The sequence below is a fragment of the Lepisosteus oculatus genome, chromosome 13 (assembly GCF_040954835.1).
Source record: "Lepisosteus oculatus isolate fLepOcu1 chromosome 13, fLepOcu1.hap2, whole genome shotgun sequence".
Classification (NCBI taxonomy): domain Eukaryota; kingdom Metazoa; phylum Chordata; class Actinopteri; order Semionotiformes; family Lepisosteidae; genus Lepisosteus; species Lepisosteus oculatus.
In genome coordinates this window covers 20,878,025-20,904,646 of record NC_090708.1, presented here as the reverse complement: position 1 = coordinate 20,904,646, position 26,622 = coordinate 20,878,025, and the positions used below count along the sequence as shown (strand labels likewise).

The 26,622-nt window shown below is 40.6% G+C and overlaps 1 protein-coding gene across 1 annotated transcript in view; it reads left to right on the top strand.

Moving 5' to 3' along the window:
* The window catches only part of egfem1 (EGF-like and EMI domain containing 1), a 95,042-nt gene that overhangs the window by 64,093 nt on the left and 4,327 nt on the right, over positions 1-26,622 (top strand). Inside the window, exons 14-34 of the mRNA XM_015361489.2 lie at positions 628-759; positions 3,179-3,307; positions 4,187-4,315; positions 4,571-4,705; positions 4,864-4,998; positions 6,026-6,151; positions 7,728-7,859; positions 8,358-8,486; positions 9,177-9,308; positions 9,626-9,754; positions 14,166-14,294; positions 14,981-15,109; positions 15,476-15,604; positions 16,074-16,202; positions 17,669-17,797; positions 18,152-18,280; positions 18,501-18,632; positions 19,082-19,210; positions 19,343-19,471; positions 20,266-20,394; positions 25,157-25,285. Of these exons, the coding sequence (XP_015216975.2) occupies positions 628-759; positions 3,179-3,307; positions 4,187-4,315; positions 4,571-4,705; positions 4,864-4,998; positions 6,026-6,151; positions 7,728-7,859; positions 8,358-8,486; positions 9,177-9,308; positions 9,626-9,754; positions 14,166-14,294; positions 14,981-15,109; positions 15,476-15,604; positions 16,074-16,202; positions 17,669-17,797; positions 18,152-18,280; positions 18,501-18,632; positions 19,082-19,210; positions 19,343-19,471; positions 20,266-20,394; positions 25,157-25,285 (2,730 nt within the window). The remainder of the gene's footprint in view (positions 1-627; positions 760-3,178; positions 3,308-4,186; positions 4,316-4,570; positions 4,706-4,863; positions 4,999-6,025; positions 6,152-7,727; positions 7,860-8,357; positions 8,487-9,176; positions 9,309-9,625; positions 9,755-14,165; positions 14,295-14,980; positions 15,110-15,475; positions 15,605-16,073; positions 16,203-17,668; positions 17,798-18,151; positions 18,281-18,500; positions 18,633-19,081; positions 19,211-19,342; positions 19,472-20,265; positions 20,395-25,156; positions 25,286-26,622) is intronic.

Here is a 26,622-nt window from a genome sequence, read left to right as displayed (position 1 = left end):
CAGAACCGTTTCTTTAGATGTCACAGGATTACAAACTCAGCTCCACTGCTGTGCTTTAGCAGGTGTAGAGGAGGCAACCTTTTTCCACTACTGAGAGGCTGGAGGCCAGGTTCAATAGTGGTAGAACAGAATGGATTTGAATACACACTAGTAGTCCTGGAATTGGAAGGGAACTTTTTAGGGGTTAATCCATGCGTGTCAGGCAAAAAGTCAAGGACACCATTTTTCATCTCCTTTACTATACCTGCTTTTCAGTAATTTACTTAGTCTTCTTGTAGTCAATGGATATAATCCTTTTGAAACAAGATATGTTATGTTCTGTTGCAAATTTTTTATTTAGTGGTATGGGAAAATCATGCAAACCTTTGAGATAGTTGCCACTATTTATACCCTCTGCATTTCATATCACCCTGTAGGTTTTCATCTGGAACAGCAATGTGTATTTTCTGTATATCAACAACTTATAAAATGACCTTTACATATTTCCAGTTTCATTGCTTTTCCAACACTTGGTTACACTATGTTCAGAATATAAAATTACTATGAAGGCATTTGTGATGGAGTATAACTGTGCCTTTCATGTAAGAGCAGTGACTGTGTTTAAAAAGGGTTTTCAATGTATTCTAGTATGCCTCGATAGTACCTTTGGAGATGACTGCAGTTTGAGCTGTGAGGACTGTGCCAACAATGCCGTCTGTAGTACAGACAGAGACAGGTGTGACTGCCTTCCAGGATGGACTGGACTTATCTGCAATGAAAGTAAGCACTTCATGTATAAAAGGGTTGTAAACACCACTGTAAGAATAGCAACTGTGTGTGACTAAGCCAAGGGTGTCCTTTTTCATACCTAGAATTATAACTCCACAAAAATTATATATCTAGAACACACATATATAAGGGAAATGTTTGAGAACTCAGGAAAAGAAGAGAGAATGTTCATAAAAAACAGAAGAACAAGTCATATCCTGAACTTCCTGTCAAATACCTTAGGTCATGTTCATCGTAAAATGTCATCTAATTATGTGGAACAACATCTTCCCTTGTGTCATTAATTACTTTTTCCCCCCTAAATCGCTTCCCACACTAATGTAGAATATTTCAGAGACTTGTGGATTTCAGTTTTTTTGAACCAATAGCATGGTATAACAATATGAAGCATTTTCATATTAGGCAATTTGAGGAAGAGAGAAACCTTCTCTCTTCAAACCTTTTCTCTGTAACGATCCCAACAACTTGTCTTTGCTTTAACCAGGGACTTAATCTTGTGATTGATTCGGTCATTTTCTTTATTTGGGAAAATTAAGATAATTGTTGAACTTGAACAGAACACAGTTATCCATAGAACAAAAACTTACCAAATGCTTGGAACATGACATGCAGTTTTGCATATTAAATCAAAGAGCTTTTGTTAAAAAGAGACACATTGATTAATTAGCTGCAGTAACATAAACTATTGCCAGTAGTGGAATTGTGGAAATATGCACATTTTTCTATTCAAAAGTCCTACCATTTTCACATCTGAATAAATTTGCTCATACAATTAATGAAGTAATGTTGTACACTTTTCCTGTGGAGCAGATAAAAGAGGGTAAAGAGAATGTTTTAAGTTCTAAAATAGAATTAACACTCATAACAAGATTATTACAAGCCTCTCTACAGAATTTAAAATAAAAACACAGTCTGATATTGTTTCCTTCTCACACATATGGACTGGGTTAGTTGTAATTGGTTTTATGACTGTGCCAATACACTTAAGCTTTCAAACTCAAATACTCAGAGATTAATCTAATCCAGAAAAGGGAGGGAAAGACTTATGTTCACACAAGTTACTTACAGTATCTACTGAGACCAAAGAACAGTAGTCTCTGATCTAAAGGTTCCTTCAAAAGTCCAAATAATATAGTTATGATAAATAGTCGCTGATCTCACTAGCACTGGGATGAATTTTCAGTCAATGGTAACAAAGTATAGGCCATGTTTAATGTCACATTTTAGATGTACTCAGAAATTTCTTTGTACTCAGAAAAGTCCTCTGATAAAACTAAAGGGTAGCAGAAGAGTAGTACAGTTTGCTGTTTTGCATTAGACAAAATTATGGACATGAATCACGGGACCTCAAAGTCTCTAGGTACAGCATATAGTCTTGAAAGCAAGATACACTCCTTTTCACGAAGGGACAAAGAGTTGTACATGTGTTTGAAGCAGACAACCTGTTATCTTAGTTATCAAATGGGTAGCCAAGTGGCCTTCTTTTTATTATATGTTTTTAAGGAAATTATGAATCCATCCATCCATTTTCTAACCACTTTATCCAGTATAGAGAGGCTGGGGAGCTGTAGCCCATGCCAGCAAGCCACCGGTACAAGGCAGGAAACACCCTGGATGGGACAACACTCTGTTGCAGGGCAGACACAAACACACCCATCAATTTTACTGAAGCCAATTAACCTGCCAGCATGTCCTTGGACTGTGGGAGGAAATCAGCACAAAGTGGAAATCCACATGAGAACACACAAACTTCACACAGAACCCAGGAACTGAATTGAACCCAGGGATCCAGCACTGCAAGGCAACAATGCTAACCATTGCTGTCACAGATGTCGGAAGGGATGAACCGTGGAATGGCAGGAGAGCGAAAAGACCCTATGCGTAGCTGCGAGACGGGGGTTAGCCCGGGCTCAGCTGCTCAGGGAATGCCGTATAGAAACCTGTGCCCTCAGGTAGCGGACGTGGGGCGACCTGGTGCTAGGCGGATCTCAGGACATCCGAACGTCAATGCTGAGCGAAGGCAGAATGAAAGACCCGGAAATATACAGCCCCAGAGAGAGAAAAACACCGGAAGGACAGCAGAGAATTGGAAATGAGAGACAGGACAGAGAAGGAGCACCCTCTGGCTACTGAGGGCTTGACACATTGCAAGCTCTGCAGCATAACATGTCACCCGTTTTATTAGTCTTTGTGGATTCATTCATTAAGTAAATAAGACTAATGTACTAGTGTCTTCTACAAATTCAAAAATGGAAGAAAAAAATCAGTAAAAGACCTGCTTCCTTCCCAGACCTCAGATTCTGTTTAAGTCAGCTCACAGCTGGAAAGTGTAAAAATGTTACTGAACTTTTCCAATGACGCTGCAGGATACTTAACATCTACAGTAGTTCATGTCTTCCTTTTCACCCAGCATGTCCACAGGGAACCTTTGGGAAGGGCTGTAACAGCATCTGTAGATGCCAGAATGGAGGGTCCTGTGACTCTGTGACAGGAAAATGCCGCTGTCCCCCAGGAGTTCATGGAGAGTTCTGTCAGGATGGTAAGAACCTTTTCCCCTCTTAGTCACATGGAGGATTTGTTTAAGCCAGTAGGCTGAAAGGCAATGCCAGTACAACTCTACCACTCATAGGAATCACTGTGATATATTTTTGCCATTTCTTTAGATATCACACATCGCAGCTGCATATACAGTATTACTGACATAGCTTTGAGAGATTGACCTCCAGCTTGCAATCAGTTGCCATTAGTATAAGTATACAGTAAGTGCTTGTGTCATGTCTTTTGTACACATTTGTAGTTTTTGGTAACATTTAACTTGTTCCACCCAACGGTGGGCAGTCAAGATTTTATTAAAAGTTTTGGCTTTAAAAACTGTGTATACATTTTTGTAATTCAACAAAAACGGGATATCATTGGAAGGAGGTGAATAGAAATCATTAAAGTATGGCCCAGGTAACATAAAATGAAAGTAAGAAGTTTTATTGTTAATGTTAGAATAATATAACATACTTTTATTATTATGTTGATAATAATTGATAATGATTGAGTATCAGGAATTTTTAATGAAGCATCTAATACTTCTAACAGTTCACTTAAACTTAAGAAATGAGAAGGTGACTTTGAGTTTGAAATCTGAAGCGTGTAAAATTCAGTAGTTTAATATCCTTATGAATGCGTAAGAGGGATGAAGTATGTGGAGCGTGCTTGGCGTGACTTGGCTAGCTGAGGGAATGGCAGCCTGGCCAAGAGGGTGCAGGACAGATATGTGAAAGGCAGTCTGGGTGCAAAACTTTCCGCAGGCAAGTGGATGTGTGTGAGATTAGGATCTAACCTTCCTCCCGGACTTCTGTTATAACCATCATCTGTTAGAAGTAGCATTTGTATTCTGAGCTGAGTGGTTTTTCACTGTGTTTGTTAGGCTGCCCAAAGGGCTTTTATGGAAAAAGCTGTGACAGAAGGTGCAACTGTCCCAACAACGGCTATTGCCACAGGCTCTATGGTGCTTGTCTCTGCGACCCTGGGCTTTACGGACTCTTCTGCCACTTGCGTAAGTAGCCGAGTCCGCTGCATTACAGACACTTGTGGAAAACAAGCAGTCTATGAATGTTATGGTTGACTGTAACATACAGTATTGTGGTTGAGTATGAGACTGGGGTGACGCTAAGGTTGGGTGGGAGATATTGTGGAATTCCTGCAGTAAAATGTGAACAAGTCTGAATACAATGTATTTACACCTTTGATTAAACACCATATGGTACTCTTGTGTGTGTGCGCCATGAATCTGCCCTCTTGCTGGCCACAGCGTGTCCCAGATGGGCCTATGGAGCTGGCTGCTCGGAGGAATGTGACTGTGTGGTGGAGAACTCCCTGGGATGTGATGCCCGAAATGGGTCTTGTACCTGCAGGCCTGGTTTCCATGGTGACAAGTGCCAGAAAGGTACCAAATGTTTACCAAATGTTTTTCCCGTTAATTCTCAAGGCCATGTTTCCCACTGCATGACTAACCTGACTGGTGTACAGTCCAGCCATCATCATTATCAGCGGCAGCTCTCGCATTATCATAACTACCATCCTAATCAAGGCGGTTTTCGACAGAGTGTGAGACGGGATTTTTTGGCGCTGGCTGCAAGCTGAGGTGCGACTGCGCCGTCGGGGTGTCGTGTGATGGTCAGACCGGGAAATGCAATCAGCGGTGTGCTCCAGGGTTTCACGGGGAGAGGTGCCAACTGTGTAAGTACCCTAACAGAGTGGAGCATAGGAAGCAGTAGGAACTCAGGCTCTTAACAGGCGTTGCTCATCCTTACATTAGCTCTCGCTTATCGCGATTCCACTCCGAAAGCCACCCGGTGCACTTACTGGGCTTTGGAAACAAATTACAGTATACGCCCTCCAGCATTTTGGAAATGAACAAATCTCTTATTCCAATAGAAAAACACAATTGTTAAATTCAAACTTCGTAATGCAATAATGAATACCGTGTCTCAAGTCTGCAATTTTATAAAGACTGTTTCTGGCTCTAATGAAAAACCTGATCGTTTCTGGCCCTGCTTTCGAATGGAAAGTTGCATCCACTTGAACTTTAGGGACTCCAAACTCGGAAGGGATATTTAATAGCTTTTTTTTGTTCTGGTTTTGCTATAATACCTTTTCCCCAAAGTAGATCAAAGATAACATTAGGGTCTTGACTTAATGCTTTATCCAGATTGTTTTTGGAATCAGTTTTAAGGCAAACAAATCATCCATCTCTTTAAGGCAGGTTGTCAGATACAGTAAGTTTGTAAACAGTCATTCCTTTCCCCGTTTTGATACTGAAGAAAATACATACTAATAACAGCTATTCATAATAGTTGTTTTAAGTCAGTGTATGAATACTATATAAACTTTAGCACCACATTTAGAATAATTGTTTTTGGAGTCTTTTACTCCTGTCATTTTTCTGACAGATATCAAGACTTGAAAAAATTCAAGCACAGGAGAATATTACACTGCTTAGAATTTATCTGTCCAGATTGTGCAAGCTTATGACTTTTCAAAGGGAAACTACAGCTTTTAAAATATATAGATAATATATAGATTTTTAAGTGCCTATTTTAGCAAAGGCATCTACAGCTGAAGATCAATTAGGTTGTGAAGTAATGTATTCTCTTGTTTGGTATCTTAAGGTAATAGCCAATGGCACTTTTAGAATGTGAGATTTGCTTGTGCCTTTTAAGGCAACATGTTCTGTCAGGTGTGACTGTCTTTGGCATTTCTGCAGCCTGTGAGCTGGGAAAGTTCGGTGTGAACTGCCAAGAAGATTGTGACTGTGGTGGGGCTCCGTGTGATTCCCAGACCGGTCTGTGTGTCTGTCCTCCTGGAAAGACTGGCTCAGCCTGCGAAAAGGGTGAGGAAGACAGGAGAAAGACAGATGTTGCTTTGAAGAGATTATTAGCAATTTGTTTTGCCATTTTAGCTCTCAAGTTAATCTAATGCACTTCTTGTGTTTGCAGATGGGGTGCAGTTAAGTGTGCAGGTAATCTAAGATCTTGGATTTAGAAATAACTTAATTTAGCACATTATTTGTTTTCACTAACATTTTCCCCAGTATACTGAGAGAATATGCAGCAGCCTCATCACGATGACTGACCTTTAAAGACCTCTGCTGTTGTGTTTTTGGGTGACTCATTCACAGGCGCAGGTTACCAGCTGTCTCTGTTCTCAGCATTCGAGTTCATGTTGCTGACTTCACAACAGTACAAATTGCTAAAATAAATTCAAAATTAATCTAGAGGCTTCTGAGTGACTCAAATAGTTAAGTGGCTGGTTTGGAGAGCTGGATGAGCCCTATAATCCAGACGGTGCCGATTCGGGCCTGAGTTGTGTCACTAACTACCACTAGTACTGGCTGGCTTGCACATCTGTAAGCTTGCAATGAGAAGCACATGCTCGTCCACTCAGGGCCTCCTGTTAGGCACTATGGAGCTCACTGTATGGGTGACTGTCCAAGGCTTCTCATTGACACTCACTCTGCTGAGGCACCTTCAGTGGATAATCTGGATGGGAGTATGAAATGCAGAAGTAATTCATGATTTCAAATTTAAGAAACAATGTGTCTGCTATTCAGTCTTACAAACTAAACAGACTTCAAATCCCTTGGAAGGGGACTCCTGACAGGCTCACCCAGTAAAAAGGCTCTTGCCCACCGTAGGCTGAGCTTTGTGATTCAGGTACCTGTATTTCAGCTTAGCCATGTCACTAGCTGACTGTGACTAGGACTCCCCAAGCAGCAGGTGGGATAAGCTCAGCTCCCAGCAACAGAGCACTCCATGTGGCCTCCTGGATGATTGCAGTGCTGTCAGTGACAGATACACCTGCAACAGGGCTATGCCACATGTGATGTGTTACAAGACCCGTGGCGCTAAGGTGGTGGGATGGAAGAATCTGTCTGCACTTCCTTATTCACTCACAGTGTGGGCTTCATAGCTGCAAGCCGATACGTGATAAACACACAGTCATTCTAAAGTAGGAGGGAATGAAGATAATAGGCTACTCTGATTTAAAAAAAACAATCTCTTGTGAGACTTAAAGCCCAAAACTGGTCTCTCAGATAAGAAACATATACAGTAGAATCCCTCTTAGTGCTGCAGTTTTGCTCTTTTTTTCTCAAGCAGCTTTATCATCCTTAGAAGCATTATTGGCTGATTTGTGAAAAGACAGAAAGCTATGTGGGCACAAATTTGAGCACTTCTGCATTTCACCTGTTTGCCAGTCGGTTTGGAAAAGATACTGTAAGCATGAGCTTGTGCTTGTAGGAGACAGAAGGAGCAGACCTTTATTTTACAACATGTAGGGGTAGCCATACTAGACTTTTTAAAAAGTCAGAGCAGAGACCGCAATGTGCTGGCTTTTTACTAGTTCTTTGGTTTGTTAGTGGTTTCAAGTCACTGGGCAACATGACTTGTCTTGGGTTTTGTCCACAGCCTGTCCTGAAGGGTGGTGGGGTATAAACTGTCACTTTCCATGTGGAACCTGTGAGAATGGAGGCACTTGTAACAAAGAGACTGGAAACTGTGAGTGCCCTCCAGGGTACAGCGGAAAGTACTGTGAAAAGAGTAAGTCTTAATTAAGAATTGCCTCTGGCTCTCTTTATTTAATTCAGCAACTTACAAATATCTTCACTCTGGCAGTGATTTTGGAAGTAAATTGGCTATTTTTGCTAGCAAATGTCCACAGTTGCTTAAACTTTTTTTTTTTAAATCAGACCACATAGAAGTAATCCGTTCAAGAAATAATAAATAATAAACACATTTTCCAGTAAAGAGATTTTTGGTTTAGTTCTGCTTCCAGAAATGGACAGCACTGGCTTTTTATGATTTGCACAGATTCATATGAATACTCCTGCTTATTTCTGGTTGATGTTTTGTGTGTTTAAATCAACCAAATCACAGAATATGCATTATGCATGTATTATTGTAAAGACATTGTATACTGTATATTAATACAAATAAAGTATGAGCTTAGAAGGCTAAAAAATGCCAGATGATAATATTTTCTTGAACTTGAACCTCAGTGACCAGTTGCATTCCATGAATACTTTTCCTGTTCAACAGCTTGTCCCAGTGGGTACTATGGGCTTGGCTGCCTGTTTCTCTGTGACTGTAATAACAACGCTGAGTGTGACCCTGTGACCGGGCAGTGTGCCTGCCCCCCGGGGTGGACTGGACATGGCTGCAAAAGACGTGAGTGTGGCAGGAAAGTCTTCTTTTTTCACAGCACATTTTAATGTGAAAACCTTAAGGAAGTGTTTTGATCCACCCCTGTAGTTAAAAATTATTCAGCATGATACATCATTCCATTCGTTTTCATGAAGGAAATATCAGAGGCATTGTCCTTTGATGCGTCTTTTATAAATGATACATTGTTAGTTTGTTATGTTGATGTTGTTTGTTTGTAAGATAAGACGTCTGAACTTGTAACCCCTTTTTCTAAGCCTTTTCAACACATCGCTTTCAATAACTGCTCATCCAACTTAGGGTCACAGTGGCCTAGAGCCTATCCTGGGAAGCACTGGGCTGGAGGCAAGAGACACCATGGACAGTACTCCAGTCCATCGCACATTGACATAAACACACTCACACCAACGCCAGTTTTCCTAAAAGTCAATTACCCCACCCAGCGTGTCTGTGGACTGTGGGAGGAAACCAGAGCACCCGGAGGAAACTCACACAAACATGTAGAGAACATGCAGACACCACACAGGTAGCATCTGAGGTCCAGAGTTGAACCCAGGGCCCCCAGCACTGCAAAGCAGCAATGATACCCACTGCACCACTGTGCCCTCTGTAAGCCCTTCCACCAGATGGTAAATTCAATAAAAGCTGGTACTTTTATTCCAGGGTTTTAAATCTTAGCATTCCTTTTATTTTCAGCCTGTGAACCGGGCTACTGGGGTCGACAGTGCGCTAGCCAGTGTGAGTGTGAGCACAGCGACTTGAGCTGCAGCCCAGTGACTGGACACTGCCTGTGTGAAGCCGGCTACACTGGAGCCCACTGCCAAAACAGTAAACTCTGCTCCTGAGAATTGATTCATTACGCTGTCTTCTTTGTTTATTTACAATTCAAGTTTTACACAAATGAAAGAGAATGCATAGTTTTTTTTCTTCTAATTTAAGGGAGTTACAGTTGTAATAACCACGATTCTTTATACAAATTAGCTTTAATTTTCTGCAGAACTGTTTTATTTTCTTGCTGGCAGTGTAAGCATTTCCAGTGAAAGGCTGCCATCTACAGGCATTTTGTGGAAGTTTGTGTCGCAATTCCTACTCGTGAAGTGTGTTCTTTGTTTCATACTGTACTGTCGAATCTGTACTGCTTTCAGAATGTCCTGATGGTACCTACGGTCTTGGCTGTAACTTCGGCTGTCAGTGTGAGAATGGAGCTGCCTGTGATCATGTCAGTGGGGCTTGTACATGCTTGGCAGGCTGGGCTGGCACCTTCTGTGAACGGCGTAAGTTACAGAGACTCGGTGTTTACGTATCCTAGTTTTGCACATCCAACTAAACAGAAACAAAACGGAAAATTCACAGTGAAAACCTCAGCAATTTCATGACATAGTTCAGAGTTCCTGTTGGAACTTAAAATACCAAGGTAGATTAAGTGTCAAAACAACCACCCATTCTTAACCACTTCATCCTATTCAGAGTTGTGGGCAGCCAGAGTCTATCCTGGAAAGAAAAAGGCACAAGGCAGGATACACCTTGGACAGGATGCCAGTTGATCACAGCACACACACAAACACACACCAGGGCCAATTTTCCCAGAAGACAATTAACCTGCCAGTATGTCGTTTGACTGTACCAGTACATCTTTTGGAGCTCCTGGAAAAAAAACACTTAAACACAGGGAGAACATACAAACTCTGTGCAGATAGCACCCCAAGTCCAGCATTGAACCCAAGACCCAGTGTTCTAAAGCAGTAATACTAACCACTGTAACGGCAAAACAACCTTAACACAAAATACCCCTAGGTAAAGTGGAACTAAAGTAAAATGTCCTTAGAAAAAAATAGCCAAGAGATTACTTGCACCCAGGACAGCCTGCTCCAGTCCTCAAGGGGCCCAGGGCTCTGTGGTTTCATTTTCATCTTAAGTACTTAAATAAAGTCAATTCACATGTCATTCTTCAGTCACAAGCAGCCATAATCTTTGAAAACCTGCTGAACTCTGGTACCTGGAGGTCCGATTTAAGTCCCCTTTCATACCATTCTGTTGGAAAGTCATGAAAAGTCGGTACCGTGTGTGATTCTGTTCACTAAATCTCCTTCTGGTCCTAATGGGAGTGTTTCAGACTCTCCTGTCACAAGTTAAGCAGTTCAAGAGGTAGCATAGCAATTTACTAATAGCGTCTGTCTGTGTGGTGCTCAGGGAGCTTATTTGAAAGATCTGGAAGCAATCTCCTAGTCTTGCCACCAGTAGGTTTCATTATATGTCTGGCACACCATGTGTCTCGAGCACTAGCAACTCATGCCGGAACTTCACATGTATTAACCAGCAATTGTCTCTGGGAACCTAGAAGACATGCGCCATTAGCAGAAAAACCTACCCTCAGGTATAAAAAGAGAATATCTGTTCTTTAAAATCTCTTTGATTTTGTAGCTGACTTTGCTAACTGGGGACATCTACAGTATGTTGAACAAAAAGGAAAAAGACACAAGGCTGCTTAAAAAGTCCTTATGAGTATACCTGTAGGGAAGATTTCTGTGAGACTCCACAAGACTCCACATGCTCTATACAGTTTCATAGAGATTTCCACTACACTGTGAAACAGCAGCTATAGCAAACTATGAGAATACTGAATTGTTTCCTTAATTTTCATTCATTTCGTATTTTCCTGTTTTTAAAGGCTGATAAAAAGGCACCGTAGTGTAATGGCTGGCATTGCTGCCTTGTAGTGCTGGGGCTCTGGGTTCAATTACAGACCTGGGATGCTATCTGTGTGGAATTTGTATGTTCTCCAAATGTTTGCAGGGGTTTCTTCTCTCTGGGTGCTCTGATTTCCTGCAAAAGTCCAAGGACATACTGGTAGGCTAATTAGCTTCTGGCAATACACTGGCCCTGGTGTGAGTGTGTCTGTGTGTGCCCTGCGATGGAATGGCGTCCCATCCAGGGTGTGCCCGGCCTTGTGCCCGTTGCCTGCTGGGATAGGCCCCACTCAATTGAGTGGTTAGAGAATACATGGATAGATAAACAATAATAACAACGTTATTAATTTTAATTTTAATTGAAAAGTCACTATGATACATCATCGAGAGAAGATATTAAAACATTTAACTCCTGGCATAAAACACAGAAGTAAAGACAATTCTGTGACTTGCATTTTTTCTTTTTGATAAGAAAAATAATCCTTAAGTCTAAATAGACTAAAATAATACTGTAAATAAGACAAAAGTTCTTAATACTATATTTTATTATTTTAAGATATCTTTTGTATTCAAGGAAAACTTAGTCCATATGCAAATTACCAGGTTAAGGAAGCAATTAAAATATCAAAAGACAGTGGTATCTGCAGACATAGACAAGAGCGAGATTATTCTGGTGTGCCCTCCACTGGTTCACAGAACAGTTTTTAACATTGGACTTACTGCAGAGTGCTCATTTTTCTCAGTATCATATCAAATTGTTAAGACCCATACAATCTAAATCTAAATCTCAGTGCTGATGCAGTAGTCATAACAAATTGAATTCACAAAACGTGATTGTCTTGCTCAGTACCTTGAGGACAGAGTATGAAGAATCACTATACAATGTGCTTTTCATTTTCTTATTACACACACCATATTAAGTATATTGCATGGAGGAAATCCAAAGAGACTGGCCCCTGCAGAACAACAGAAGCATTCTGTAGGAGTGCTTCTTTGGCTTTATAATGTTCAGCTTCGTGCAGATTGCTCCCTTTATTCTTGGAAATGTTCCAGCTGTGCATCCTTTAACATGTTTAAAAAAATCTTCTACTCAAGCTGAGGTTCTGCTTTGTTTAAAGAAGAAAGTTGGTATTCACATTGAAATCCATTTTGGGATGTTTTAACAAATCTAGGTGATAAAACAGATTCTTTGCATGACTTAGTCTTCTGAATATGATCTAATGTTGTTTTCAAAACTGTAAATTACATGTTTTAACACGCTGTACAAAAAACTCAACAAAATACCGCAGGATATTTGAATCAAAATCTAACTTTTTGTCACCACATTAAATAAACAATTGCATGTTTTTTTTTTTTTACTGCTACTACACATTTAAGGATTGCTGTGGTGTAAGTCTATCCAAGGTGGGTAAACACCACAGACAGGTAGTCACTGTGGAGCGAGATTATTTGGCATTATTAAACTCACCAGGAGCTGGTGAAGACAGGAGTAGTGGGGATTTTACACAGATGTTTCCTGCAGTCTTTAATGCCTCCCCACTCCACAGCTGGATGCATGACAGCATAGTTGTCTGACGCCCGTTAATGAAAACCACCGTCCAGCTGGCCATTTTACTGCAAAGCCACAATGGAGCCAACACAGATGGTATAATAACTGTGAAAAAGCCACAACTACATCCCCACAGCAAACACAAAATCCCTGAAGTATGCAAATGATTGCAAGTGTTTGACATCCGGCAATTGAAACAAGGCGCCTTCCAGAAAGGGGAAGAGAAGGAAGTTTCGAAAGATGCCAGGTTCAGACACTCATCTCTAAGCGCCCCTAATCTAACATGACAGGGGGGTCTGTCAGTCTTCTTGTTTTTAACCCCTCAAATAGTTTTGGTCAATTGGCAAAAACTATTTGGAACAGGAAGAATTTTAGAAGAGATAATGGTCTTCTTGACATGATACATTCGGCTTGTTGTCTTTTGACTAAAATATTTTTAACAGATGGTTTCATCCAAAGCAATTTACAAAGTGTAGGGGTGAACTATACATTATCAAGTGCTACAAAGCCACTTTGTAAGTGACCTCTATACTGTATGACCCCAGCTTTCTCCATCCAGGAACAGAGCTCTGGATGTAAAGGTTGGATGTGCTTGAACATTGATCATATACTGTACATGTACAAAGAGGTTAGAGTGAAGAGCTCTCAGTATGCAAATTTTAAAGGAACAGGTGAGCAGTTGTTCCCAGCTCTGGTCCTGGAGAAACACTGTGTCTGCAGGTTTTTATTCCAACTGAGTCTTACCTCTCCAGTGCTAACTGGTTTACATCATCTGCTTGCTTGTCTAGAGTTGTATCTTCTTTTTTTTCAGTCCCAAATTTCAAAATATTCTAATTCAAGGGTATTGTTTCCAACAACAGCATAGAGGGATTTACAGTACACAACCTCTCCTCAACTTGCTTGCTGTTATTTCTGCCTAAACAACTATCCCGGCATGCAGCGGGCTCAAGGTGGGGTACACCCTGAACAGAATGCCAGTACGTCACAGAACACACACAGACACACACACAGGCGTGCACACACACCAGGACCAATTTTCCCAGAATTTTGGGCTTCTTATAATGTTGGATTTTTACTGAAGGAGAAAAGGAAACATAACCATTAGGAACAAAACCTTTGCGTGTGGACCCTGCTTTTGTTTCGGATGGTTTCTTAGACCTTGATGTGAGCACAGAAGTGTCACAGCAGGTGCTGGAATGACTTGGAATTTCAGTATCCCTTTGTTCTGTGAGAAGACATGGCACGCTGTCTCATTGCTTTGATGTGCCACTGGTTTTGTGCAGATGTGGAGTATGAGATCACTTAATTAATGCTGATGCTTTATAAATGAACTGGAAAGCAGAATGCTTTTTTAATTTTCATTTTGTAGGTGGTAGACGTGCTATCTTGGTGTTTTGTAAGCACACTGTCCTAGTCATGATCTAAGGGCTGTTTCATCCTGGTTTTCAGCATGCCCGGCTGGCTTTTATGGCCTTGACTGTCACCAGATGTGCAACTGCAGAAATGGTGCTCATTGTAGCCACATCACAGGAGCCTGCCAGTGCCCTCCTGGCTGGGTGGGAACCAAGTGTAACCAGGGTAAGGGCTTCACCTCATTAAATGTGGCATACTTTTGGAATGCTCTTCCTTTCATGCTTCGCTCTTTAAATACATTGCAAATGGTTTCAGAACAATTGTCTATGTAATTATTTAAGTCTTTTTCATTGAGGAAAACCTTTCAGGCATGGCATATTTAACCATAGGTATGCATGTATAAATATGACACACTGTTTGTATGAGTTTCTTACTCTAACAAATCCCTGTAAACACATGAACATAAATATGTACAGTTTACATGGACATAAATATGTGTTATGAATATGTACAGTGTATATGGACATAAACTATACAGATTTATATCGGGAAGCTGAGCTTTTCCACTTCTTAAAGAATTGAATAAAATGTGTTAGTAAATTTCTAATGTTGTACTTACCTGCATATTATCCTTACCCTGCTGTTGTGTGTTAACTATGTTAATGAAAATTCAATAGCATTTCCTGGCGTTAAATTGTTGGAGGTTTAAAGGAAACCTCTACACCTCGCAGGTGGTACGTCCTTCACAAATATGACCACCCTTAAATGAATTTGTCTGTGCAAAGCTTAATTTTTCATTTGTAAAAACAATTGTTACATAGTCATAAACAACTAAAATAATGTTTGCGTGTCTTGCCTTTCAAATCTGTTCAGTCCCGTGCATTTATGGCACTGTTCAATTATCATCCCAGCTTGCCCAAGAGGACAGTATGGTATTAACTGCAGTGAGACCTGTGATTGTCACAACGGAGCAGCCTGTGACCACATCTCTGGGCAGTGCAGCTGTGCTGCGGGCTGGACAGGAGCTACCTGTCAGCAGCGTAAGTGAATAAAAACCTTAAAAACGCTCGAAACCTTGATGGTTTGGACTAGTGCAATACCCTGCTATATTGCAATGTACAATAAGTTTGCATACATACACTAACTTTTACTAATCAGGTCTAATGCTTGTCCTTTTACTATAGTGTCAATTTATACAAGTATTGCACATACTGTAGCACTGTAATGCATTGGTATGACATACAGATTTTTTTCTGAATTAATACTTCATGATCTAACAGAGGCCACAATCTGTTAAAATTGTATTTGAGACAGGAATGCCATTTTGCCTATATTCTCTTTTTGTGTATTGTAACGATGAGCTTTTCAGAAAGGCTTTCAGTATTTAATGCAGTGTACCTGTTTAGCATGCCCTGTTGGACTCTATGGTGTGGACTGTCTTCACCATTGTATCTGCCAAAATGGGGGCTCCTGTGACCTGGTGACTGGCCAGTGCTTGTGTCCCAGAGGCTGGACTGGGGTTGCCTGTGAACTAGGTTAGGATGTATTTTTTATTGGCATTAACTAAACTTAACTTTTAAGCTTGGTTCTTTTGCTTTTTGCTAGATGTACATCTGTCAGTGTCTGCCCTTACGTAGGATTATTAAAGTATACAATGGTTAAGTCAAAGAGTATGCATGTAGAGAGATGTACTATAGTAAAATGTGATACAACCAGTGGAAATCTGTAGCAAAGAAAAGCAAACATGTGAGGCGAGAGTGGGGAAGCTGCTAACTTTTCATAAAGGCAAGAATACACCAACGGTCTGGAATAGCAGAATCAGACATTAGTTCTTTGGTTTACCCCCCATCACAGCCATGTCAAAATATAGTGGTAAAAGATATTAAAAGGGTATACTAAGGTGGGAAGCAACAAATGAGAAAAAACAGTGACTCCAATCATCAGAACTATGTGTCTCAGGAAACCAGCTCCTGATTTTAACAATTTGTTCTCTGGATTGCTAAGAGTGTGAAGATGGGCGGTTTGGAGAAGGATGTGCACAGACCTGTAATTGCACAAATGGTGGACTCTGTGAGAGACACTCAGGGAAATGTGTCTGTCGCCCAGGCTGGACTGGTGACCAGTGTGAAACAGGTAAAAGACTTTTAACATAAAGATAGACATTTCTGGAGTTCACCATAATAAAGACATTCAGATTGGCCGGCAGCATAATCCCCAAGGAATTGGATAAGAATTCCAAAACACATAACAGTTTGAGCCCTGCATGGAGTTTGTACTGTATGTTCTCCCAGTGTTCAGTCTGGTTTCCTGCAGGTGCTCTGGTTTCCTCCTACAGTCCAAAGACATACAGTACTGGTTGGTTAAATTGGCTTCTGGGAAAAACTGGCCCTGGTGTGGGTGTGGGTGTGTTTTTGTCTGTGTGTGCTCTGTGGACTTCCAGGGTTTATCCTTTCTTGTCACCCGTTGCTTGCCAGGATAGACACCAGCTCCCCCCATGGCCCTGTACTGGATAAAGCAGTTGAAAAATGGATGAATTGATGGAACAGTTTCAGCTACTTACTTTTCTAACAAAACTCCAGACTCTGACATGACCCAAAACCAGACACAGGGTATTTGAAACACATTACCTTATTTTGAATACATTTGCCAGATGTGGGAAGTTAAAATAATCTGGAATATACAAGTATCACATTTGTGTTCCTGAAGTAGAATGTGTACAACAGCCTACGTCTTGTATAATCCGACATGGATTAAACCGTTAAGCGGTGTGAGATTTTTCAAATTTGGTGAACCAAATGTCACATTTCACACAGTAATCTGGGTGGACAGTAGTTCAGAGCACTAATTTATTTTCACTTATCGTTCTCTTATGAAAAGGTTCCCAGCTGGCCCCACATCAAACGGGATGGGTCTTGTATGTTTGCTCTAAATTAAAACAAATGAAGGAATAACCTGAGCAGCTAAATCATTTGGTATTTTCTGTTTCTGTCAACCAAAGTTTCCCTTGACTACCAATGAACAGCTGATCAGCAAAATGTCTGTGTGAATTAGGACATTATATTAATTAACTGAAACACAAACCAATCCATAATTAGGGGAAAAGGTTACCATGAAATACAATAGCACAAAACAAGAATAAGAATAGGCACCTTATCTATGTAGTGTTTAGCATTGCTGCCTCTCAGCACTAGCATGGTATTTGAATGTTCTTCCCGTGTTTGTATGGGTTTCCTCCAGGTGCTCTGGTTTCCTCCCAAAAACATACTGGTAAGTTACATGGCTTCTGGGGAAAACTGGCCCTGGTATTAATGTGTGTGTTTGTGTCTGTGTGCGTCTTCTGACGGAGAGGCATCCCGTCCACGGTGTACCCCAACTTGTGCCTGTTGCTTGCCAGAATAGACTCTGGCCCCCCTCCCCCCCCCCCACCCTGTATTGAATAAAGGGGTTAGAGAATGGATGGATAGATAAGTGTACTCAACATCACAGCACTTGCTCTCTCTGCAGAGGTGGTCTGCGCAGAACACAACATGAAAAACAGACCTTCACCCGTTTGGTCATTTGGGTAGTAATTAATGGCCGCCATGTTGACTGTGTTGCAGCCTGTGCGGAGGGCTACTACGGGGAGCGCTGTGAGGAGCAGTGTGACTGTGAGCATGGCTCCACGTGTCACCACGTCACAGGCTGGTGTCAGTGTCAGCAGGGCTGGAGAGGGGACAGGTGTGACAAGCGTGAGTTGACATACGTGTTTTAAGAGCATAGATACTGTATACTGTATCATAAAGAAACTAAGACTTGCCTCAGAAGCGTACGCCTGGCTATAGGAAGAAAAAATTGTATTTGTTGTTATTTTTTTTTTATATGAAGTCATAACACAAGCAGTAAAATGACAAAGGTGTATCATACTGGAATAATTAAAGAGGACACCTGAGAACACTCTTGTCTTGTTTTATTTTTATATATAATAGGTCATGCAAAAGCTTAATCAAATGCCATCGGTAGAATATGGAGGTTCTTTACATTTCCTGGAATGAACAGGACTTTTCAGAAAACGCTTACGTTTCTACTGTGGGTTTTCTCTTCAGCCTGTCTACCTGGATATTATGGCGATAACTGTGCCCAGCAATGCAAATGTCCTCCTGGTGTCTCCTGCAACCACGTCACTGGAGAATGTGGCTGTCCTGCAGGCTTCACGGGGAATGGTTGTGAAGAAAGTAGGACATTTGTTTGGCTAAACATTTAGTTCTTTTTTCTTTCTTTTTTTTTTAATTCTTAATCTGTGGAAAAGCTGACTGACTCCACTAGAAAGCTGAGTGACTTCTACAGTCATTCTTTGTCTTGTGCATACACTGCTGAATAAGTGAGTAAAATGGCATATGTCCTATTTGGTCTGTTTTTTTCACAGCAGTATTGTTCTGTCAATGTCTTTTTCAGCGTGTCCTCCAGGCACTTACGGCCAGACGTGTGGCCAGCTGTGCCAGTGCTCTGGTGACAAGGAACAATGTCACCCCATCACGGGGAAGTGTACCTGCCTGCCTGGTTACTATGGAAACCGCTGTGAGCTCAGTAAGAGTTACCTGCTGTGGGAAGTGAGATGTCGCCTTCGGTCAGAGCAAGGCTACTCAACGTCTGGCCATCGCAGTACTTCAGTGAAATCAGGGCCTTAAGGGTTACTGTATGTTGATCTTAGTAATAATGAGTTGGTTGTTGCAAAAGGAAATGTTTCAGGTGGGCCCCGACCACATATACAGTATCTGGGACAGAGGAATATGCCTAAAAAACAAGTGTTGTCTGTGATACGTGCTGGCATTTTTGAAGACTAGCGCTTGGTGTGCAGAAATAGGCTGCATTTTATGATAGTTTATGTGTTTATTTAGGGGTTTGTACAGCATGACAGAATGACAAGTTTGCTTCTAGGGATTGTCTAGAATCATCCTTCGTTATGAAACAATACCTGACAAGATGCTGTTAAGAAGTACAGAACATGCATACAGTACTTAACTCTTTCATTCCAGAGTGCCAAGAAGGAACTTATGGGCCCTATTGCAGAGAGAGCTGTAGGTGCCAGAATGGAGGACGCTGTGACCCCGTGACTGGTGCCTGTCAGTGCCCTCCAGGATTCCTGGGAGCAGACTGCAGCTTGAGTAAGACTTTCATGTACTTCTGGGAATGAAGCTCGGTGTTTTCACTTATTTGACTGTCCTTTGGTATGTTAAATGCTCACTGTATTTAAATGGAAAATCAGTTCAAATAATAGGCGAAAATCCCCCATTCAGGCTGTCCACAGGGCCGCTATGGGAAGGACTGTGCCCTGGTGTGTTCCTGTGGTGAGGGAGGTCAGTGCCACCTGGTGACAGGAAGGTGTAAGTGCCCACCTGGCAGAACTGGTCCATCTTGTCGGCAAGGTAAATACATTGTTCTTCATTTGTGGAAACAAGGTTTTGAATTGCTTTCAAATGGTAAATCTGTTCACTGGTGTTAAGCAGAATAGAGGCAAGATGTTGCTAAAAGATTCACACTGTATATATTTACATATTTAATGTGCTGCTGATATTGTAAAGGTACTGTGTGATACGATTGAGTGACAAAACTGTACATTTTGAAAATAATTCCATGATCACATTTGTATAAATACCTATATACAATTTCTGCATATTCTCTAGGAAGGAATAAAGTTTAAAAAAATTCAGCATTTTACAGTGAATGGGTAGTTATCCTGGAATCCAGTGCAGTTTTCCCACTCCAAACCAATGTCAATGATTTCTTCAAATGCCTCATATATGAAAATTGTCAGTGCAGAAGGATCTCTGTAGATGTTCCATGCCCTATGTTGCTATAATTATTCAAGTGGATGAGAAACAAAATTGTTTTTGTTTTATTGTTTTATATTCAGTATCTAAATTGCCTGAAGAGTTATTATCAGGATGAGTTTATTGTTCTGTTAGATTTAGCCACTTTGGCATCATATTAAGCCATTTAATAAGGTTTGGCATTGATAAATGTGGTCATTTCTATATATGTACGTATACATTTAGAAAAGGGTCATATGAAAGTTAACTTGTTGGCGCGCACAGTGACATAGATGCAAAGGGACAGTTTGGCTTGCAATACAACCAAGATGTTATCTTCATGTGGAATTTCTAGAATTGTGATTGCTACAAAATTGCTAGTTCATTAATTTGCTTTGCTCCTGCTTCAGCCTGCCCCAGAGAAAGCTACGGAGAGGACTGCCAGCACACCTGCTCTTGCCAAAATGGTGCAATTTGTAACCCAGAGAATGGGACCTGTATATGTGGATTGGGATGGACTGGATCTTACTGTGAGAAAGGTACTTTGCTTTTTTTTTGTATTCATAGGACTTAATGATGCATATGAACTTTAATATGAGAACCTGGTCTCAAAGGTCTGAGCTTTAAAACCAAGCAGATTTTGTTCTTCCTGTTCCATCCAGCCACCATTTTCTAACTGCTTTATCCAATTCAGGGCAAGGGAGCTGGAGCCTATACTGGCAAACAACAGGAGTAAGGGAGGGTAGACCCCAAGGATGACAGTCCATCACAGGGCACACACAGACACAAACACACATTCACTCCAAGGCCAATTCTCCCAGAAGCCAAGTAACCTACCAGTATATCTTGGGACTGTGGGAGGAAACTGGAGCACCTGGAGGAAACCCACACACAGGGAAACTCCAGGCAGCACCCCAGGAGCTGAACCCAGGGCCCCAGTGCTGCCAGGCAGCAATGCTAACCACTGCCTGTTCGCATGCCATGGAAGTCTTTATGCAAGTGTGTTATCACCGCTGTCCTGCCTGCTCCCTGATTGTTATGGTGTGCTGCATGCTTGTGCTTCATAGTAACATCAGTCTCCACACTGAGCACTGTCTGTTGCTTTTGCTCAGTATTTTCTGGGTTGGAATGAAGACTATTCACCTTTAGGATTGCCCTGTAATTCACATCTGGCAACCCACTGAAGCTAAGCATACATGAGCCTGGTCAGTACCTGGATGGGAGACCTCCTGGGAAAAACTAAGGTTGCTGCCGGAAGAGGTGTTAATGGGTCCAGCAGGGGGCGCTCACCCTGGGGTTCATGTGGGTCCTAATGCCCCAGTATAGTGACGGAGACGCTATACTGTATAAAGGTGCCGTCCTTCGGATGAGACGTAAAACCGAGGTCCTGACTCTGTGGTTATTAAAACTCCAAGGGCATTTCTCGAAAAGAGTAGGGGTGTTACCCTGGTGTCCTGGCCAAATTTCCCCCTGGCCTTTACCAATCATGGCCTCCTAATAATCCCCCTCTATGAACTGGCTTCATCACTCTGTTCTCCTCTCCACTGATAGCTGGTGTGTGGTGAGTGGTCTTGAGCACTATAGCTTCTATCACATCATCCAGGTGTTGGAGGGGAGTCCACATTACCTGTAAAGAGCTTTGAGTGGAGTGTCCAGAAAAGTGCTATGTGTAAGCAATTATTAATTATTTTTTTAACAGGCATATAGTGTAGTATGTTTTCATTTGTTTCCATTAATCATTAATTAGGCCCGTCTCAAGATTTATGAACCTGCAGTCTCTCTATGTCTTGTAAACCCGAACAACATCTTGAGCATTTGTAGGAGAAGATAGGCCTGAATCAGTTGGCTTATAAGGATGTTGATAAAGCTACCAGATCCTTCTTCCTATCCATTCTTATCAAGAGCAGTCACAGCCAATTTCACAAACCTTAAATGTAAGGTTTAAGTGTTAAACCTGGGCATGTCAAAAAGTTATCTAAGAACAATAGTGGATGTTTGATCACTTGTGACCTTTATTGAATTTACAATTCCATGATAATGATTTTTCCACATCCCACTGTTGTTAGGAACTAGCAATTTAAATTGAATCAATGCAGTAATGTTCACCTGGATCCTACATGTCCATTGTATTGCTAGTTCCCCAACAGCAGATTTAGGCCACATGGCCTAGCAACTTCGTGCCTCTGAAAGCTGTAGTCAGAGAAGAAATTACTTACACAAGGTTTAATCATTTATTAAGCTAAATGGGAAATAAGATAATGTTAAATTGATAGTCTCAATTGTTCTTTCTTTCACATGGAAAGATATTGTAGCTTAAGGAATGTGATTTTATTTTTGTGAAAAGCCTAGCAAAAATACTGTATATAGACTGTTTAGCTGATAAGTTAGCTTGTTTGTTACATAGTTGGCTTTTGGAGAATAAAGAACACTCATTTTGCTGACTGGGGATCAGCACACACATTACCACAATACAAGCACTGCCACATCACGTCACTTTTGTTCTTTGCTGTTTAAATGACTTGTCCTCATCTTTCAAACTGTCTCCAGGATCTCGCTGTTTCACAGCACTCTTCTCTTAATGAAGACAGTCCTCTTCCTTATTGTATGTTTTTAGTACTCATTTCCACTGACAAAACCAAACTCTAGTGCTTTTGTAGCAGTTCAAGTTACACCCAGTTTCCTTTAACTCCTCAGTTTTCTTCTTAAAAGAACGTGCTTTCTTTAGCAATAAGCAGAGGAGAATTCAACACTGTAACCCATTTGTATTACTCACTAAACTAATCACTTTACACAATGAGACTTTACAGCATTGAATTCTGCTTAACCCCTAGTACTCAGTTCTCAATCTTCAATTCAGTAAACACTACAACTCTCACTCTTTCTCAAGAACTAGATCTTTATTAGCAACCACAAGTTCTTGTGATGAATAACTTCTCTGGCTGACCCTGCTTGGACACCACTCAAAACTTGCACCCCTGACACTTAGATGTTTTGAGATTCTCTAATCACTCAATCTGAAACTACCTCCTTATTTAGAGATGTTAAGGCACCAAGAGTACCATGGATTCATCTAGATTCCTATCTCAGTACAGGCCTAAATAGTTTGGTACGCTCTTGTAACATCTCTATCTCAAGTCTTACTGTAAGCCAGCACAATTCATTACTAATGCATATTTTCTGCAGTACAACTTTCATTCACCCACCCATATCAGCCTGAAGTCTAGAAACAGACTGAAACACTTTTCCTTCAAGCTGTTCTTATAAGCCTCTTAATCAGCTTAAAAGCATGGCTAATTCCCCGCAGAGCCTATCACATCCGTTTCTTTCCCTCATGTGAAATTTCATTCCCTCTGAGTTCTAATTAATCAGAACAGGTGTGCATCATTACCTCATTCTACAGGTTTTCCTATTAAGAGGTGGTTTAAATATCAGGACATGGAGGCTTTCACCAATTGTCTTCCAACAAGTAGTTGGAAGTTTTGACAATGCTCACCACACTGTTGTTGATGGTACTGAGATTTGATGGGAATTAGAAACCTTGGCAGTACATTTGACTCTGTGCTGTGTATTGAACTGCATTTTAGGAACATCACAATGGCATCTTTCTTCTAACTGCAGAACATCGCTTAGTTCAAATCCAAGCTCTGCCTCTCTGACACTCAAATATTGCGAAATGCCTTTATTTCATTATGCTATTTCAAGTATAATAGGCTTCTGTATGTCCAGAATTAAGTATGCCTTGTACATACATTACTCTGCATTATCACATAAGTCCCATCCTGAAAATTGCACTAACACCTTATGAACATATTGTAAGACACTGAATCATCTACGTCTGGATTATTTGTTAGAATTTACTACATAACTGTACTCCATCTTAAACTTAACTTGCTGATCTTGGGATTCTTACTCAGTAGATAGGATTCTTCACAATGGGCAATAGAGCCTTCTTGTGTGAAAAATCATATCTGTGTAATTCATTGCCCAGAACTATTGGAGCCTCTTTAACTGCATTTCAAAACATCCTTACAGACCTCTCTTTTTACTAAAACTTTTACCATGCAATTGAGTCTTCACTAACTCAGTTTGCTGGACTTCATTCTTTCGCTTTGTGCCTGTTGTGTGTTTTGTGCCTGAGAGTTGTATTTGTATGTGATGTTGTTATGATCTTTAGCTCTACTTTCAGAGTTAAAAGCAGGCATTCTCTTAACCACCTTGCCCTCCAACACATTTACCAGGTGACGCCCAGCTGTATCGGACATTGCAGTCTTCAAAGCTAAAGTTCTTTTCTTTGTCGTGTGCTGCCAGGAGCTGTGGTTAGTTTCCAAATGTTAAAGTACTGCACCATGATAAGCTGCTCCAGAGTAACTCCTGCTCCTATGGTTTCAGTCATTGATTATTCAAGTATTTCAGCTGATATGTTCCCTTCATGAAGTGATCCTTCAAGAAATTTCAGTTGATAAATCTTTAAGCTAGTCTCATATTTTGTAAGGGTGGCAACTTTATCTTGATCTAAAGTTCCAACTATTTACAAAACATTGTCTTTTCCATTCTCTGAGCCTGATGATTGATGATGTGAAAAATCCATAAAGTTATAATACAGGTAAAACAAGGTTTTTTTGTGGAGAAATAATGTGTACAGGCCTCTAATGGCCCCATCACACTGATCTATTATTAAATAAATACTCCACATATTGACTGTAGGTCCCAGCACTCCTAACAAAAACGATTGTGCCCATATCTCCTGAAATGGTACAAACATTCTTGGCTTGTTTGCACTTTGCCTTAGAGGAGACTGAAGGAAGCAGGCATGTGCTGTAATGGTTGCACTGTACACATCTTGAAAAACACAAAGGTTCAGGATGATGGCAGCATAAAAAATGCTACAAATGGGAGAAGGCAATTTAAATAATCTTGTTAGTTTGGTTGATTGTCCCATATTAATCCAAGGATTTGTTTTGAAAGATCACATCTCCTGCATCAGTACCAGAACAGCAATTTGTAGTGTAATGAACCTATTAAACCGAGGTTGCAAAATTCACTAATGACTGACCTTATATCTCTCTGTAAGGGTATCTAAATATGAGCATAGGGAGTGACACGGTAGAGCTCTCAGGACATTTAGATAACTTCTGCGCAAGGCGATGCTGCTGTCCCATTTGATATATCTCATGACTGTGCAAAGGAACGAAACTGAAAGAGGCAGTGAACGCAAATACAATTAATAACTGTCAATAGACAGGCTGCCTAGTGTAACTAGTGTGCAATAGTGAAGAAATGCTTTCTTGGATATCTTTCCAGAGTGTCCTCCAGGTAAATATGGTGCCGACTGTCTGCTGGACTGCCCTTGCCAGAACAGTGGGTCATGTGACCGATTCACGGGCTGCTGCCACTGCGCTGAGGGCTTCTACGGGCACTCCTGTGAGCACAGTACGTAAGATTGACTGTTTCTGTGTTCAGCCAGTCTTCAGATCCTCTGATCACGAAGAACAGGCACGACTTGAGTAGGTTCATATACAGTAATTCAAGAATATATCTGCTGTATCACTGACTTCCTGAATGTCGTTTCCTCAGCCCTTGCATTGCAGAAGCGAGAGAAGTTATATCTTTCTGAGACAAATTCAAAAGCAAATTAATACAGTTCGATTGCCTACAAAAATATTTAAGAAAATACTGCAACACAGATATCACACTTTGCAATATACTATTTGACTATCGCAGTTAACAAAATTGTAAATGAAAACCTGAAAAGAGAAATTGTTTTGTAATTATATTATATATGTGGTATTTCCTACCAGACATAAAGAAGGCACTGACTGCAGTCAATTGACTATCTTGCTAAAACCCTATAATGTGCAATATTTTTTAATACTGAATATCTTTCAATTTAATATTAAGTTTTATATATTCAGAAAAGAAGCATATTGTTCATTTGATGGGCAAAGAGAGGATGTTTCAGATCAGTATTGCGGACAGATGTTCCTATACTACAGCTGGTAGGACCATTTTTATTCAAGATGGCTGTAACACCTGTTAATTGTGTTAGCAAGCCATAGGACTGGAAAGCTTATTGTACGTATTTAATGGAAGAACTATTACTTAATGAGCTCTTTAGTTTTCTCTGTAGTAAAATTAATCCTAAACCACTAATCCAGTTGGTAGAATCTTTGTAATACACTCTGGCAGTGCAGAAGGGAGATGATTGTTAAATATAACACTTCAAGTTTTTAGAATTAATTTAATTTGTAGGATTCGTATTCATTTGTGGTTAGGCTTTTACGTTTCAGCAGGTGGGAAATAAGGTTAAGTATTGGGTTTTCTTGGATGGCTAAATGTCTAAATGTTAAGGTCTAAATGTTCAGCATAAAATACTTTATATTTAAAAGCGGAATCTTAGACTGTGATTTATGTACATCTTTACTATGTATATATACTGTAAATATGTAATATGTATATGTAAATATACCGTACATCTCATCTCAATAGAGACAAGCCTGGTTACAGTACGTTGTCAGGATGCAGGTTTCTGTAGTTTAAATCAGGTATAAATCCGCCAGTAACCCTTGCAAATTTGTCCACATACAGATAAGCATTTGAATGATTTCCAGTGAAATTATACAGTGAATACTTACCACTTGCCACATGTACTTTATTTGCTATGTACTCTCAGTGCTGTGCTTATAATAAAATATTGAAGTGTGTAGGTGGAGAGAGAGCTGGAGCTGTGAATAGGCTGCCAGCAATTCTGGCTCCTTGCCTGTTGGACA